The 17,052-nt window shown below is 34.9% G+C and overlaps 1 protein-coding gene across 1 annotated transcript in view; it reads right to left on the bottom strand.

Moving 5' to 3' along the window:
- Window positions 1–17,052, bottom strand: part of ME1 (malic enzyme 1) — a 262,710-nt gene that overhangs the window by 15,139 nt on the left and 230,519 nt on the right. The window contains 3 exon segments of the mRNA XM_072642703.1: window positions 1,067–1,209; window positions 4,775–4,880; window positions 16,826–16,939. Coding sequence (XP_072498804.1) covers window positions 1,067–1,209; window positions 4,775–4,880; window positions 16,826–16,939 — 363 coding nt within the window.

Raw genomic sequence — 17,052 nt, forward strand, 5'->3', positions numbered from 1 at the left:
TTAGGAGACAATATGTAAACAACTACATATGGACAAGACATTTACAGAGTAGACAGAAGGGAATCTCAGACAGTAGGCACTAGGGGTAGGAGAGAGACCAGGATGCATTTGAGCTGGCTTGATGGAAGCCAGAGAAGCTGAGCAGAAAGAGGTAAAGAGGGAGAGCACTCCAGGGATGAGGAACAGCCAATGAAAAGGCAAAGAGTTTGGAGATGGACTCACACCAAGAGCAAAAGAGATTAAGGGCTAGGCTGAGGACAACAGGCTGACAGGTCACTCTCTCTTCAACCCCCAATCCTGCCCCCATTCTGATACCATTCTTTGGAGCACAGCCTGACTCTTCTGGCCTCATACTGATAGTTGGTTATAAGCTATAAAAACATAAAACTGTACGCAATTCTACAATAGACTGTTTTACCTAGTCTTTAATGATATATTTCCCAGTTGTTTCCATTTGATGAGTTTGAAGAGAAAAAAGACCAAGTGTTCCTTGCAATGAATGTTACTTTATTCTATGAGGCAGTGAAGTAATCAAGGATTTAGAAGCTCATGTATACAGGCTGGCTAAATGGAAGACTAGCTGTCCAAAGTTCCACCCTTGGCATCAAAATCTGAACCTGGGAGGAGATCTTTTAGCAGAGCAAAAATAAAATTATGGTTTTGTATTGTATACTTCAGTGTGTGGGAACAGCTGGCAAAAGGCATCAAAATACTTCACAGTAAGCAATTGGGAATAGGCTCTTTGTTTTTTCCTAACTTGAAATTCTAGATTTATGAATTTATCACATTAAAGTCAGTGAAATGAAATTAGAAAAATCAATTACCATTGATTTTTTTTTAACAAGTGTTCAACATGTCAGAGTAATAAATATCTTATTGTTCCAAGCAACAGATTAGAAAAGCAAGTAGTTTTAATGCCATCTCAGCCTGTCAATTTTTCTTTAGCACTCAGATAAGTATCTTTTGCTCTTCTTTTGGTATCTTTTCCCCAGGATTTATCCTATCCTAAGAGTCCTGGAACAGACCAAATGTACTATTCAAAATGCCAGTCTCCCTCCCTCTTTACCTCTGTTGCTCGGTAGCACTGCTCTGCTGAACATTCTGCTTTGCTTGTTGGATTACTTAGAGCAAAAATGATAGGTCGCTCATTGAAGGAAGCCATGTCCTTGAGAATCTGTTCTGTGAAAGCACCACCAACTGCAGCAACTCCTGATCAAAACACAGTAATAAGGGACATTATTATCGCATTCATCAAAGAGCCCACAAGAATATCGAGAAAAGCAATGAGGTGCTTTGTTGTAACTTTCTAGAACTGGCTTAACTAAAATATGAGTCTTTTAAACTACAATGATAAAAAGGAAGAGAGAAGTTTGTAAATGTAAATAGTTCTAAAAGTGCTACTAAAAAGCATGGAGTTAATACACAACTGATAATACATAAAGAATAGATTTAAAGGGAACCGAAATTTGTATTTTTAGACATTAACAGAAGATGAGAATATGATCAATAAGGATTTTCTGCCTGAAAACAATCCTATGGATGCAATTTAACAGGGTGGGAGCCCTGATAAAAAGTAAAAATGTTTTTAAAAAATAAAATTTTGATTATTAAAAATTATCATCTAGCACATTTCATCTCTAAGGTATCACTCACTTGGAGGAAACCTAAACAGGAAGAAAAAAGTGATGAAGAATGAACTTTGCAACAATAATTACAAATAGTAATTTTTAAAAACAATGATGGCATCTTATACAAAGTGAACTTAAGCAAAACAAATTCCCATGCTGGTCGCATCAAAAAATCTTTCTTATTCTGTATCTCCAGTGCATTGCTTCTCTATGGGGAGATGGGTACCTTGCTTCATCATTAGTACCCTTTAGTCCTCTGGAGTCATGGTTGATGTGACTACCTGTTTTCTCCTTAACTGCTCTACTATACTGAAACTGTAACCCTAGAAAGTAACCGTATCAGTTAATGCAAATCTATTGTCCTTTTCTTGTTTTCTCTTTCACATCTGACACTATTGATCCCTCCTTAAAATTACTATCTTCCATTGACTTTCATGATGTTTTATTATCCTGGTTCTCATCACTTTTTCCCCTTTTTCTAAAAAAAAAATTTGAGTTTAACAACCATTAACTAAAATGCACATTTCCATATACATAGTAGAGAAGAGTGACTTGCATATTAAACTACAAATTTTTACTGTGAATTGCTTGCTTTTCTTTTTAAGTATATAACTCAACATGTAATTTAAGTGTATAATTGAACATATAACTTAAAAAGCTGTCTTGCTTTGCTTCTGACCATCTGTTTTCATCTGGGTATTTCAAAAACTTATTTCGATGACTCCTTTCTTTTCCTATTTTTTCCTTTTTTTGGGGGGCAGGGTACTAGGATACATTCTTATCCTTAGATTTCTCTTCTTTTTTCACATACTTACCCCTCCAATGGAAAAAGAGAAAAACAAAAGATCTGTTACAAATATGCATAGTTAAGCAAAACAAATTCCCAAAGTGGCCTTGTTGAAAACATATGACTGAGTCTACAATTTGAGAATGAATATATCCCCCTGATGGAGGCTTCATCATCATTCCTCTGGGAAAGGAGTATTTTAAGAAGATAAACCTAACAGTGGTCTGAAGGTACTTTGGAGATGGGGGGGAGTTACGACAACTACTTTGATTTGTCAGGAGTTCATCTTGCACCAGGATCATTATCTGGAAACGTGATTTTTGGAAGGGCATTCTTGCTGGTATACAATTCTAAAATAAAAGATGGCAGGTCTTCTTACATGCTATTATGTGAGATTTGATGCAATGGATGACCTGAACTAGGACAGTGGTAGTGAAAAGAAGAGGGACAAAAAAAGAGAACTGTGGAAGTAGGAACTGGACACAGTAAGTGATTATTCAGCGGACAAGAGAAAGAGAGGAAGGAGTCACAATAACTGCTATTAAAGGAGATAGTGAAAGCTACAAAACAAGTTTGTTTTTTTTTAGGGAAGGTGATAAGTCTGGTTTCAGAAATGCTCATGAACATAAACAGAAGACTGGTAGGAAAGAGGTGTGTTCTAGATACTGGTGAGTCAGCCACTGAGAGAAGAGCTATAACTCTGGGAGGTGATTGCTAAGAAAAAGCATGTGGTCTGAGAAAAGGATTTAGAGATGGAAGAGATTTGGAGACCATATAGAATAACACCTTCTCCTTTTACAGAGGCAAAGAACAAGGCCCAGTAAGGTGAAGTGGCCTGTCCAGGTCACAGCTATGAAGTGTTTTGAGCTGTGACTCACATTTTTCTGATTCTGTATCTGGTACTCTACCAGAAAGTGAAATGCAACCATTTTGTTAGTTTTCAAAAAAAAAGGTAGTAACAGACTCAAGAGTTATGAAGTTCAGTTAGGATTTCACTATAATTTTACTATGAGAAGCCTATTAACACAAAAAAAGTAACATTGCTCCTTAAAATAATTCAAAAGAACCAAGAGAACCATAAAATGAAAATATTAAAACATCTATTATTTCAACATCAACATCAACGATGCACAAAATATTTTTCAATGGATTATTTTTACTGATGACACTAATATGAGCAGTTAATTGTTCTTAAAATGAGAAATTAAAAGGTGAAAGGCTAAGGAAAAAAAGAGATGATATAAATATATCAATATATTTAAATATCAATATATCAATATAAATATAAAATATATGTAATATAAAATATATAAATCAATATATATAAAATCAATCTTATTGCTATAAGACAATTACATGATAGTTAACCAATTATATGCAAAGTTAGTTAAATGTATTGTCATCTATAAAGACTACCATACTTCTAAGCAAATGCATGACACTCTTAATTTCTACTTGAAAGACACAAGTGCATAAATTGTCTTAATTAAAAACTATTAGACACCATGAATAAAAAACTGCATTTCACGTATATACTATTGAGTCCCAGGCAATCTTCATCAGCACCAATGAAAAACAGATATTTTTAATCAGGGCATAAAGACTAACAAATTAAGAGTTATCTTTTGGGGTTACCTAGACAGTAGGAAAATTTATGAACTGTTCTTCCTTAAAGTGAACATAAGCTAAAATACATACATACATAAAGTTTTTACTTTTTTCTCTTGAATTTCTCTCTATTCATTCAGGCCATATAACTGAAGTCCATTATCTTATTTTTTGGCTCTTTACACATTCATGGTTTTGAACAGAGAAAACTCCATATATCATAAGAAAGCAATCTCAAGCCTGTTTCAGCAATGCACATTTTAAAGTTTTATGCTAATTGTCCCAGTAGGACTGAGATAACAACATGCCTCCTTCTGGCTTGTATTAAGGAAGACACTGAGATAAAATGCAGTTTAAAAAGAATAAGGAAATAACAAGACTTAGGTTTCAATCCAGGTACTAAACACTCACTGTAAGTAAAAGTTACAATTCCTTGTGTCAAAGAGCTTACATTCTAGGTGGATTTTTATACTAATAGGCTGCTAAAACGTTCTGAAACACCTGGTGTTCGCAGGAATAAGATGGTAGTATCTGAGTACCAAATTTGGTAATTTCTTAAGATGTTCATTTGAATGAATTTATAACTCAATTTTTTAATTTTATAAGTTCAGAATTGTGTTTTGTAAATTGCTGTTGAGTTGGGGTTAAACATGAATAATATTCTTCTCTAATAAAACTCCAAGAACAGAAGACAGTATAATTTGAAACTAAAAAAAAAATTCAAATGTGTAAAAAACAAAAGTGATGTTACCTATGAGGGCAGTTGGCTTTATTTCTCGGACAATCTCTTCAAGGTTATTCATTTCATGATGTTCATGGACAAATTTCTCTTTTTCATGTGTTAAAGAAGCACGTCCCTAAATAAAGCAGATGAAAATAAGTGATCTACTAAAAATGGACACAAACTAAAGTAACATCATTATAATCTACACAATTCATAACCAGAGCTTACATTTGACTTTTATTTTTCTTCATTACTCCTTTAATTTATAATTTATTTTTAGCATTCTTTTTTTGGTTCGGTAATCAGGATTAAGTGATTTACCCAGGGTCATATAGCTTATCTGAGATCAGATTTGAACTCAGCTCCTCCTGACTCCTAGCTGCCCCAACATTCATTTTTTAAAAAATTCTCTCCCTCCCTATAGAAAAGGCAAGCAATATGATGTCAAGTATACATGTGAAATCATGTAAATCATTTCCATATTAGCCATGTTGCAAAACAAAATCAAAACACAAAACAACATTAAAGCAAGAAGCAATGAAACTGAATAAAAGCATGCTTCAACCTTCGTTCAGCTCATCAATTCTCTCTCTAGAGGTGGATAGCATTTTTCATCATGAGTCTTTCGGAATTATCTTGGATCACTGTCTTGATCAGAGTAGCTAAGGTCACTGTACTGTTGCTGTTATTATGTACAATGCTCTCCTGGTTCTGCTCATATCACTTTGCATCAGTTTATATAAGGTTTTTTCCCACTGCTATTTTCAGAGCTAGTTCTGGAACTTTGAAACTTCAGAAGTACTTCCAAGATCAAGAACAGGTGCAGTCACTGCTCTCCTGGTCTGAGCTCTGTTCTTACCCTGGAAGGTCCTCTGATCCCTTGCAACCACAAGCACTACTGTTCCTCAGGGACCCTGGTCCCTTTTCACTGCAAATGTTCCTCTCTGCCCTGGAACTCTGACCCAGCAATGGAGTAACCAAACAGCACCCAATCTTGTATCCAGTGTCAGTTCAGATTAGAGGGGTCTGCTAGAATCTCTTTTTGATAAGTTGCTAGATCTCTTTACCATCTATGGCTGGAGAGTCCCTGAAGCTGCTGCTGCCTCCAATGCCAGTTCCCCACCCCAGTGTCATAGACCTCTCCTTCTGACTTCTTAAGTTGTATTGAGTTGGAAAAATCTCTCATTTTGACCTTTTGTTGGCTCTGCCACTCCAGAATTCCATTTGAAGTGTCATTTTAAAGTTGTTTGGAGGGGAATCTATGCTTGACTTTTAAAGTATTATAATTATCATTCAAGTTTTTCTTCCATTTTCCCAAGTAATGTACCATGACTGTTTAGTGACAAAAAGTATCCAGATACAAAATGTGGGTAAAAATCCAATGATAAATGTCAAGGCATGGTATTCATTTAAAAAATGCCATTATATATAGTTTTCATAATGGTGGATGGGGGTAAAAAAAATAAACAAGTATTATGGAAATTCAGAGGAGGGAGAGATCATATCTTTCCATGAACTCATTTCTGGCAAGCTTATCTTGCCATCTGATGTCAAACATGGCTCTTAGGTACTGATAATGCATCTATTCTAGAAAATGAATTTGGTATTTGTTGTAGATTTAAAACTTTCAGTCTTACAGAAGATTGAGTACTTCTGCCAATTGGTTATCCAATCAATACCTTAGGCTGAAATGGCACAATGATGTCTGTGTGCTAAAAGTACAATTCCCCACTCTTACCCTAAAGATGTGGTCTCAAGTCATTTTGAATCAAACTTTGGAGACAATTGTTTCAAATAATCCCAGAAGATGACACTCCAGTTTCCATAAATATTAATCTGAAGCAATTATATAATGTTTTTCAAAAATTCTGACTCATCACACAATATTACATACTAACACACTCCCCTGAAAATCAAAAAGGAGGAAAAAATAAAATATGTGTATTTATAGAATCTCTTTTACTTAAATATGTTAATCACATATATAAAAGACTAAAATTACCTAGGAGGAAAATATTAGGTGAAGTCTTAAAATTGTTTATAGTTGACAGATTTACAAATAAGAAAACTGTGAGACTAAAAAATTATTCTGTTATTTACAGAATCAAGAAGAGAACCCAATATGGTTGCTTTATCTCCCATCTGAAAACTGCCTTTACCTTTGGTTTTTGTTTTGTTTTTCCTAAAATGATTTTTGTGAAAAGTAAGATTTTACATATTTTCTGATACTTATCATGGTCCTAATGTTAACCTTTGGCTCTTTTGTAAGAGGTAAGAACAAACTTCAGAAGGAAAGTACTGAAGACATAGGCCATGTGCCAGTTCCAGCATTGAGTTATTTTGACCCATTTGCTACAATACAATTTCTCTAATGATGATTTATACAGAAGTGATTCTGGGCCATTTCTAGAGAAGGATGGAATTTGCAATTCATGGTCACTCTGGCTCTCCATCAATGTCCTCCCATAAGGTTCAAACTTTTGGAAGTGCCAAATGAGTTTGTGGTTTAATGAGATGGACATCTCCCTGTGGGAACCATGAGGCAGCTATGAAAGTAATGATTTCCTGCCCCCTGGCACTATGAAATGAAATGATGACAGTTTTGGCTTCTTACCCTTTCCCAAAAATTCATATTCTCCATCGTGGGTGTATATGGAAGAAAATGGCTGTGGTTTGGAATCTTTCATAGCCCTATACAGAGCTATGAGTACCCACATAATGCCCTGTGTTGTTGTTGTGTATATGAGGATGCTTCTGACCTACTCTTGGTACAGCAAGGATTCTGAATTATTTTTCCGGTATCAAATGATGATGGGATTACATTAGCCATCTACATATTCTTGCTTCTGAAGCTGTTGAAGAGACTTTTTATGTCAAACTCAATTTTAGCCTGGTAAGCAGCACCCATTAACACTTTAATGGCCCAGACATTTCCCTGAATTAATATTTTCCTTTACTTGAGTTATGGTGTTAAGTGTGACAAGGACTGAGTATATGTGCAAAAGAGAACATACATTCTGTGCCACATAATCTAATCAGTGCTGCCATTCTTCCTTCTCCCCAGTTTTTATTCATTTTTTATCTTTTATTCTTTGCTTAGGCTACTATCAAAATTAATTTTTGCTCTCTGAAAACAAACTAATCAATGAAATAAGGAAGAACTTCAATAGTATTCAGGGTGGCAAGAGTAAGCCAACAAGGGATCCCTACTGTGTTATACCCACAAGAAAAGTAGGCTTATTATACTCACAGGCCAGTATTAGAGTTTCTTTACAAGTTCATAAGATATGCCTCAAATTTGGGATGACCTACCAATCTATCTAGGGCAATGGAAAACAAATTATTAAAACAATCAGGAAAGAATTGTAGAAATACTAATTTTACAGATACTTTTCAATTTAATTTGGCAAACATTTACAAAATGATTAATGTGTATGAATCTGTGTTCTGAAAATGGTAAAAGTTACATAATGCAAAAAGGCAGAATTCTTTCAAGTTCTGTTTTTTTTCTGACTACAGAAGATATGATGGCAGGCAAATTATGTGTTTTAAATACCACTAACAAATTAGTTTCTCCTCCTTCTACATATATGTAATGAAATACAGATCAGAAAATTAGTTTCTAAATTAACAAGTAATCTCTGGGAAATGATCATTTGTGGAACAGCTAATCCACAGTGCAGAAGAAACAAAGTAAAAGAAGATAGGCTAGTACTGAAAGAAGAGGTCAGGAAAAAATAGTATTTTTCATGAACAATCCACTCTATTAATTATATAGTATCACTGTGGTCATCTCCTGAACGCTGAAACTTATAAAAAGGCTAAAACTTGGCCAGAAGGCTTCACATCTAGTAAATATATAAACCACTCACAAACTGATTGCCAAATGTTTGAATCTAAGTGATGACTTAAAAAAGCTGAAAGAATGTTTGAAAAAAGGCTAGTAATCATGGAATGATGATCTGAGCATTCACTGAATGATTCTATTTGCCAATAACTAGGGCACAAAGAGAAGTTTATCTCTTTTCCACAGATGCTTTCTGTATGTTTTCCTCAAGTTGCTCTCAGTCTTGTATGTTGTAAACTTGTAATTCAATCAGTTCAATAACCTTATTTATATTCTGTCACTACAGGACCATCTCTAATTTTGGACTCTACAGGTTATGCAATGAAAAAAAATCATGAATTTTTTCTACATTTAAGACTCATTTTTACTTTTCATAATTTTATTTGGAACCTAGTTGTTTTTTATTTATTATGGACATATTTCTACCTCTCTTCTACCTGCATTTACTATTTTCATCATGAAAAATTTGTTCCTGAGATTTTATTTGAATTCTTTTGGTACAGATTATTTGAAGACAATTCCCATCTTGGATTTCTAAATATTAGAATTTTATTTATTTCTACCTCAGATATTTATTAGCGATGTAATCCAAGGCAAGTCACTAGCACTTAGCACAGAGCCTTGAACACAGTAGGAATTGAATAAATGTTTTTTAAATTGTTGTTGAGTACCACCTTAGTCTCAACCATTAGGGAGGTAGAGAGGATCTGAGCCATGTGGAAAAGAAATCTAACTGAAATGTGACCATCGTTAGAGCTAAATCAGATCTGATGAAATCATGTAACTGCTATTTAAGACATACCGTAATTTTTTAATGTCTTAAGCCAAGCTGCATGGAGCAGAAAAGCCATATGGAACAAAATAGCTTCTCCATCAAAAAATATTCTGGGAAGAATGCTCTGAGAATTCATTGGAAATGTTCAGAAGGGATACTGACGCCTTCTCTCTCCAAAAATATAAAATAGTGAATAATAAAATAAAATATAAAATAGTCTAGTGTAAACAGCACTGTATATGAAGTAGAAAAATACTCAAGTTTTGGAGCCTTAGAGTCGGAATTATCCAGGAAATGAAACTGACATCCAGAGAGTTTAAAGACTTGCCCAAGATCACACAGATAATAAGAGCTAGATCGGGCCCTCTGACTCCGCTTTTAGTACACTCTTTCTACCACGCTGCATAAGTACTGACTCTGACCTTGGGTAAGTAGAAGTCTTAATTTTCTCATCTGTAAAATTGTGTTAAAGATATTTATGTTATTTAAAGACTATTGTTAGAACCAAATGAAACAGTGTTATATGAAATAATTTCGCAAAAAGAACACTATGTAGATTTAAACTACTATTATTGCTAATGCTAATACAACTAGTATTGGGATTACTACCACTACTAGCTTTTAGCTCCAAAACTACTTTGGGTTCCTGCACTCACATTATATATATGTCTTAGAAGGTTCTGATTCTGACAGAAATATACAAGGTAGAACTGCTTGCCTTCCAAAGGGAGGGGGAGGGGAGGGAGGGAGGAAGAGAAGTTGGATCTCAAAGTTTTAGGAACAACTGTCGAGTACTGTTCTTGCCACTAGGAAACAAGAAATACAGGTAACGGGGTATAGAAAGTTATCTGGCCCTACAGGACAGAGGAGAGGATGGAGACAAGGGCAGAGAGGAATGATGGAGGAGAGAGCAGATTGGTGATGGGGGCAATTGGAATGCTCGGTGTTTTGGGGTGGGGGGAGGGGACAAGGGGGGAGAAAATTTGGAGCCCAAAATTCTGTGAAAATGAATGTTAAAAGTTAAATAAATAAATTAATTAAAAAAAAAAAAAAGAAATATACAAGGTAAATATTCTGCTTAGGTCTAGAAGAGGGGTGAGAAACCTATGGCCTTGAGGCTACAGAATACTAGAGTTGGATTAAGCATAAAAAATTCATGTCCATGAAAGAACTGTGGTTATGTATTTCTATAAATCTTGCTCTAATGGCCCATCACTATTTTTTATATAATCTAATTCATGAGTAGATAATGTGAAAATAATTTTAATGAATTTTAATGAACAGAAGTATATATTTGTAGGAAAGGGGGAACCTAGTCACCTGCAATAATCAGATGCTATCATTCAGCTGAGGACAGCCATGAATTGTAGATTCAACACCGAGAAGTAAAAGTATCAGCTTTAAAAATCCAGCCTGTTTAAGTGATAGCAAATAAGAAGGAACCACATTTTACATGATCATAGATCAGATTTATATATTTGCTAATTATCCTTGATTCTGCATTTCTAGTTACTGACATCTTTAGAAGAATCAAAGAAATTCTTTTACCTGCATTCTACCCAAAAGCAAACTTTATAATAATCAACAAAGCAAAAGAATGGTTCATATTAAATACAACTTCATCTTCCTAGTATCTCTTTTCCTATTTAAATGCCAACTATGTAACCTATAATGTAGAAGGGCAACTAAAAATACGGGCATAGTAAGCAACTTTATTTTGTTGTGCATTTTGAGCATATCATAGAATTAATGTAGTTTGTTAACTAATGCCAAAACATACTTAATAGATTAAGGTTTCTCTGTTTTTGTGGTTTCCTATCTCCTTTCTGAAACTGCTCTAAATTCTAGGTATGAATGGCAGTTTTACCAACATGCTGATGATTTTCTCAATTCATCTCTACTTTCCATTATACTTTTAATCTTCTAAGGACATTTTTCACCAACTAATGACTTCATTTCCCATCAAAAATGTTCTAATGAACATAAAAGAGAATAATGATTGCTGCGTGGAGGTATAACTGTGAAGACCCTTCTGAATATTTTCAACCAATATTATAGGTTTCAATTTAATCTTTAATGCAACTGAATTATTCCTAATTCCAATTTTCTGTACAGTGAGGTTGTTCCTACTAGAAATACTAACCATGAGATATGAGCATGACAGAAATATGGATGACAGAATGGTTGTGATAGGAAAACAAAAAGCATATTAGGCATATAGTTTGGTGATTATATAATTCATTAAAATGAGCTGAGGTAATATGATAGTTTTAAAAATAATTTTTCTATTTTGATATTCAGCATTCTTGGCTTTGAAATGTAGGAGAAAGTCAAATAAGGCTTTTTAAAGCTTTTTTAAAGATTAGGATTTATCTATTAAAAAAAGTTCCATTACAAGTAAAACAATTATTAACAGACCTTGGGAGATGTTAAAAATGCACCTATATTTAAACAAAATCAGGATAACTATAAAATAATCATGCAAATTCTAAAGGAAGAATAGATCACTAGTTTAAGATTTGTAAATTCTTCAAAATGAATTCTAATAAAATTAAAGTGAAATTAATTCAGTTCTCATGTTTCTTTTATATAAAGTAGCTCACAACTATTAAACATATAAGCACCTTTAAAAATATATAACTTTCTTTATCTTGGCACATGGAATACATACATTTCTTTATGTTGGCAAGTTAAAGAAATGAGGTAAAGAGTGAGTGGTGAGGTTTACCAGCAGTTTCATGGTTAGAACCACCACTGATAATATTGTAGACCAAGGAATTTAAGGCATGGGTTGATTCAGTCAGCATATACAAAAACTGCCTGATATGTTAAATCTGTCTGTTTATGTAATATAGCTGAATTCAACACACACACACACACACACACACACACACACACACACACACACACACACGTACTAGCACTGAGGATTGCCAAAGAAAGCTAAAATAACCTCCCTCTTCAGTTCCTAGATATTTTACACTCCTCGTTACATTTTCCCCTACTCTCCCTAATCTCTTTTATTTCAGTTGACAGCATGAGCATCTTTCCAGTCACTCCACAGTGCAGGAGTCATCTTCTACTTTACATCCTTCCTTTCTTCTCCTCTTTCTTCTCTACTAAGTTTCATTCATTCTTACTTCCATAATGGCTCTTGCGGCCCCTTCTTTCTACTCATATGACCACTTGTTACCTCTACCCTGCAATTGATATTCCTAAAATACAGGTCAGACTATAAAACTTTCTTGGTCACAAAACTTCAGAGGCTCCCTAGTGCCACTACAGCATGAATATAAAAAACTGTTTGGCACTGAAAGCCTTTCACTGTCTGGTTCCAACCTTTCTTTCAGGACTTCACATCCCCCATCTCTTGTCCCTAATACATTGCCCTCTTTACTTTGTCCCTCTGTCCAACATTGCAGCTTCTCCCTCCATGCCTCTGCCCAGGCTGTCCTCCATGCTTAGAATACTTTTTACCTCCCAATCTCCCTCTTGGAATTCCCAGCCTCCTTCCACCATGTTCCGCTTACATGCTATTTCCTACCAAAGGCTTTTCCCGATCTTTTAACCTGTGCTTGCTCCTCAATAATACTCCAAAATTATTTCATATTTCCTTTGTAAAAACTTATAATTATTTATTATATGTATACATGCTGTTTCTCTCCAAAAGAATGTCAGTTACTTGAGAAGAAAGATTCTTTTAATTTTTGTCTGTATCCCTAGTACTTAGCATAGTGCCTGGCATATGCATAGTAGGTCCTTAAAAAATGTTTGTTGAGTTGAACCAAATATAATATAACATTTTTAATGTAAGCATGGAAAATAGCTTGTGAACTCTTTCTTCAACCTATCCATGTGTAGCTGGCGCTACATCCAGTGGTATACAGAATGCAACCTATCCATATCTTCTTATCATGGGTGATTAGTTCCCATGCTTTCTCATAAACTTCTGAAAAAAGATCAATCAATGAACTAGAGAAATCATGTGATCACAGATACAGTACTCGTACAGACCTAGGAGTTCATTTAATCCAACTTCTTTATACTATAGATAAAAAAAGGGAGGCCCAGGAAGATTAAGTGATGTGCTTATAGTCACACAAGTATTAAGTGTTACAGGTAGGATTAGAACCCAGGTCCTCTGACTCTTTCTAATGTACCATTTCACCTTCCTAGGTCTTTTTTATTGGTTCTAGAAAACTGCCTTCACCAATAAAGCTTGGCAGCTACTGATTTACAATTTGGAGTTTTAGGAGTTACTTGGGACACTATGATACTAAATTATTTGCCTACAGTTTGACACCATTAGTACATATCAGGAAGAGGCTGTGTGTGTGTGTGTGTGTGTGTGTGTGTGTGTGCATGTGCATGTATGTGTGTGTGTGTGTTCCTCATTCTAGGACAGCTCTCTATCCACTATAATACACTGTCTCGTCTGAAGAAATTTAATATTAAAATGATGAGTTTTAGGGTCAGAGATGAATTTGGAATTGATGAAAGCACTGTATAATTTCCCAAATTCAATTTTAGACCCTCCTAACTGAGCTCCTTCCTATTCTAGGTTATTTCATTCACATACACAATTCTTATCACTGTGCATGTTGTCTTATGTCATTCCTGTGAGACACCAAAGGACTGAACATTTTTTATTTTCTAAAGATTAGAAATCACACACTGAATTTTCCATTTTTTAATAAGTCTTTCTGGCTAAAGTTGCTAAAGAGAGATAGCTTTGATATTTGTTACTGAATGTTACATACTGTATTCTTATTTAAGTGGACATACATATCTACTATTATTTTAGTGTCAGGAAAAATGGCAAATTATTGATTAATTTTCCTAAAGGTCCACAGAGTAAAGATTTATTTGCTTTTCTAGACCTGTTTGACTTATAGTTATCACAAAGAGTGACTAATTTGGCAAAGATTGCTTTAAAGAGGCCTTTTCCTGAAGTTTGCTCAATTACTTCCTTTTAAAACCCTAAGTCCATAACTGAGAAAAAGCAGCAGAGGAGCTGGTTGAAAGGATGCCCTTTTCATTTTATTTCTGCTTCTTTTCTATTCCACAAGCACTGCCATTTGGGTCCAATTCAGACAATGAGCTTTTAAAAAAAGGATCACTTTGGGTGTTTAACTTATGGTATCAAATTGTGGCCCTGTGATACCAGTAGAGGGGTGGAGCCAAGACGGTGGAGAAAAGGCAGGGACTTGGTTGAGGTCTCCCAAATTCTGCTCTAAACAGAATTTCAATAATGCTTCAAAACAAATTCTGGAGTAGCAATAGCCACAAAATTATGAAGTAAAACAATTTTCCTGCCCAAGACAACTTTGAAGGGCAGCAGAGAAGACCTATGGTACTGCAGTGAGAGTGGAATGCAGTACAGCACAGGCTGTGCCACAGGAAACTAGCAGGAAGCCTTGAGTGCAACTGGATCAGTAGTAGCTACTTCTGAAGTTCTTAGCCCACAGATAGGAGGGGGGTCAGACAAGTGGTTAAAAGATTATAGGGGTCCCGATGCTGGCACTGGGGATATTTGGATCTAGGCTGATGTCCTGGATCGTAGTCCCAGTAAAGAGAGGCACTAGCACACGAGAATCTGCAGCAGAGCAGAAAAGGGTGCTTTATGATTGTTCACAGACCAGAGCACAGGCCAGGAGAGTAGTAAACATACTTCCCCTTAGATCACACCACCTTAGAAGAACTGAAAGCTTATAAAACCTAAGGGCTAGTTCTGAAAACAGTCACACAAAAAACCTGAAGTTTGGGCCAGTGTCCCCTCCACCTCAGGAATACAGCCCATTTTTAATATAAAGCTGAAAGTCAAGAAATATGCTGGAAAAAAACAAACAATAAAAAAAGATTCTGACCATAGAAAGGTACTATGATTTACACGGAAGATCAAAACACAAACTCAGAAGAAGACAACACAGTCAAAATTGCTACATTCAAAACCTCAAAGAGAAATCTGAATTGGTCTTAAAGAATTCCTGGAAGAGGTCAAAAAGGATTTTAAAAAATCAAATAAGAGAGGCTGAGGAAAAACTGGGAAAAGAAATAAGTGCTCCAAGAAAATCATGAATAAAAAGAAAAGAGCTGGGCACAAAAAATAAGGAGGAAAATAACATCAAAAAACAGAATAGGTCAAATGGTAAAAAGAGGCACAAAAATCCTATGATGAGAGGAACGACTTAAAGAGCAAAATTAGCCAAATGAAAAATGTGCAAGAATTCACTGAAGAGAAGAACTACAACTGGACAAGGGGAAGCTATGACTCCATGAGACATCAAGAAGCAATAAAGCAAAATCACAAGAATGAGAAAAATAAAAGAAAATATAATATTTCTCACTGGAAAAACAAGTGACCTGGAAAACAGATCCAGGAGAGACAATTTAAGAATTATTGCACTACCTGAAATTCATGGCCAAAAACAGAACTTACATCACCTTCCAAGTTACCAAGGAAAACTCCCTGATATTCTAGAACCAGAGGGCAAAACAGAGACTGAGAGAATCTACCAACCACCTCCAGAAAGACAACTCGAAATGAAAACTCCCAGGAATATCATAGGGTATTTCTAAGACAAAGTAATCAAAGTTATATATAATCATATCACTACTGATTAGAGCAACACAAATTAAAACAACTCTGAAATGCCACCCCTCACCTCTCAAATTGGCTAATATGACAGAAAAGGAAAATGACAAATTTTGGAGGGAATATGGGGAAAATTGAGACACTGATGCATTGTTGGTGAAGTTGTGAACTGATTCAACTATTCTGTAGAGTAATTGTGAACTATGCCAAAAGGGCTATAAAACCATGAATACCATTTGACCTAGCAGTAACACTACTGGGTCTATATTCCATACAGATTAAAAAAAACCCGAAAAGGACATATATACACAAAAATACTCATCATGGCAGTTTTTTTAGGGGTGACAAAGAATTGGAAATTGAGGGTAAGCTGATTAATTGGAGAATGGCTGACCAAGTTATAATATGTGATTGAGACAGAACAGTATTGTGCTATTATACGAAATGATAAGCAGAATGCTTTCAGAAAAACCTGGAGAGACTTATAAGAACTGAGGAAAAGTGAAGTCAGCAGAACCAGGAGAACCTCATATACACCAACAGCAACACTGTATGATGACCAACTGTGAAAGACTTGTATCTTTTCAGCAATACAATCATCCAAGACAATTCTAAAGGACTCATGATGAAAAATGCTACCCATTTCCAGAGAAAGAACTGATGGAGTCTGAATGCACATTGAAAAATACTTTTAAAAACTTTCTTTTTCTTCTTTTTGGTCTGTATTTTCTTTTATAATGTGACTTGTATGGAAATATGTTCTGTATAACTGCAAAGAAAAAAATTGTTTTTCCTTTGTTTTTTTAAAGATCAACCAATTTGGTTAATAAATGTTTATGGTTAATATAAACAAAGATTTACCTTAACTATTAATCCTTTTGAGTCAACCAACCATATCTTTTCAATAGCTTTCTTCTTGGATACCCCTTCTTTTTCCATGGCCATAATAATAAGGTTTGCAATCCCCAGGGCAGCCTAAGGAAGAGGTATAAAAAATAGAGGTTAAAAAAATTTTTTAAAGCTTCTATCTTACATAATTTTATTGAAAGTTATAATTTATATCATTCTGTCTTGATAATTAAAAATGC

The sequence above is a fragment of the Notamacropus eugenii genome, chromosome 2, assembly GCF_028372415.1.
Source record: "Notamacropus eugenii isolate mMacEug1 chromosome 2, mMacEug1.pri_v2, whole genome shotgun sequence".
Taxonomy (NCBI): domain Eukaryota; kingdom Metazoa; phylum Chordata; class Mammalia; order Diprotodontia; family Macropodidae; genus Notamacropus; species Notamacropus eugenii.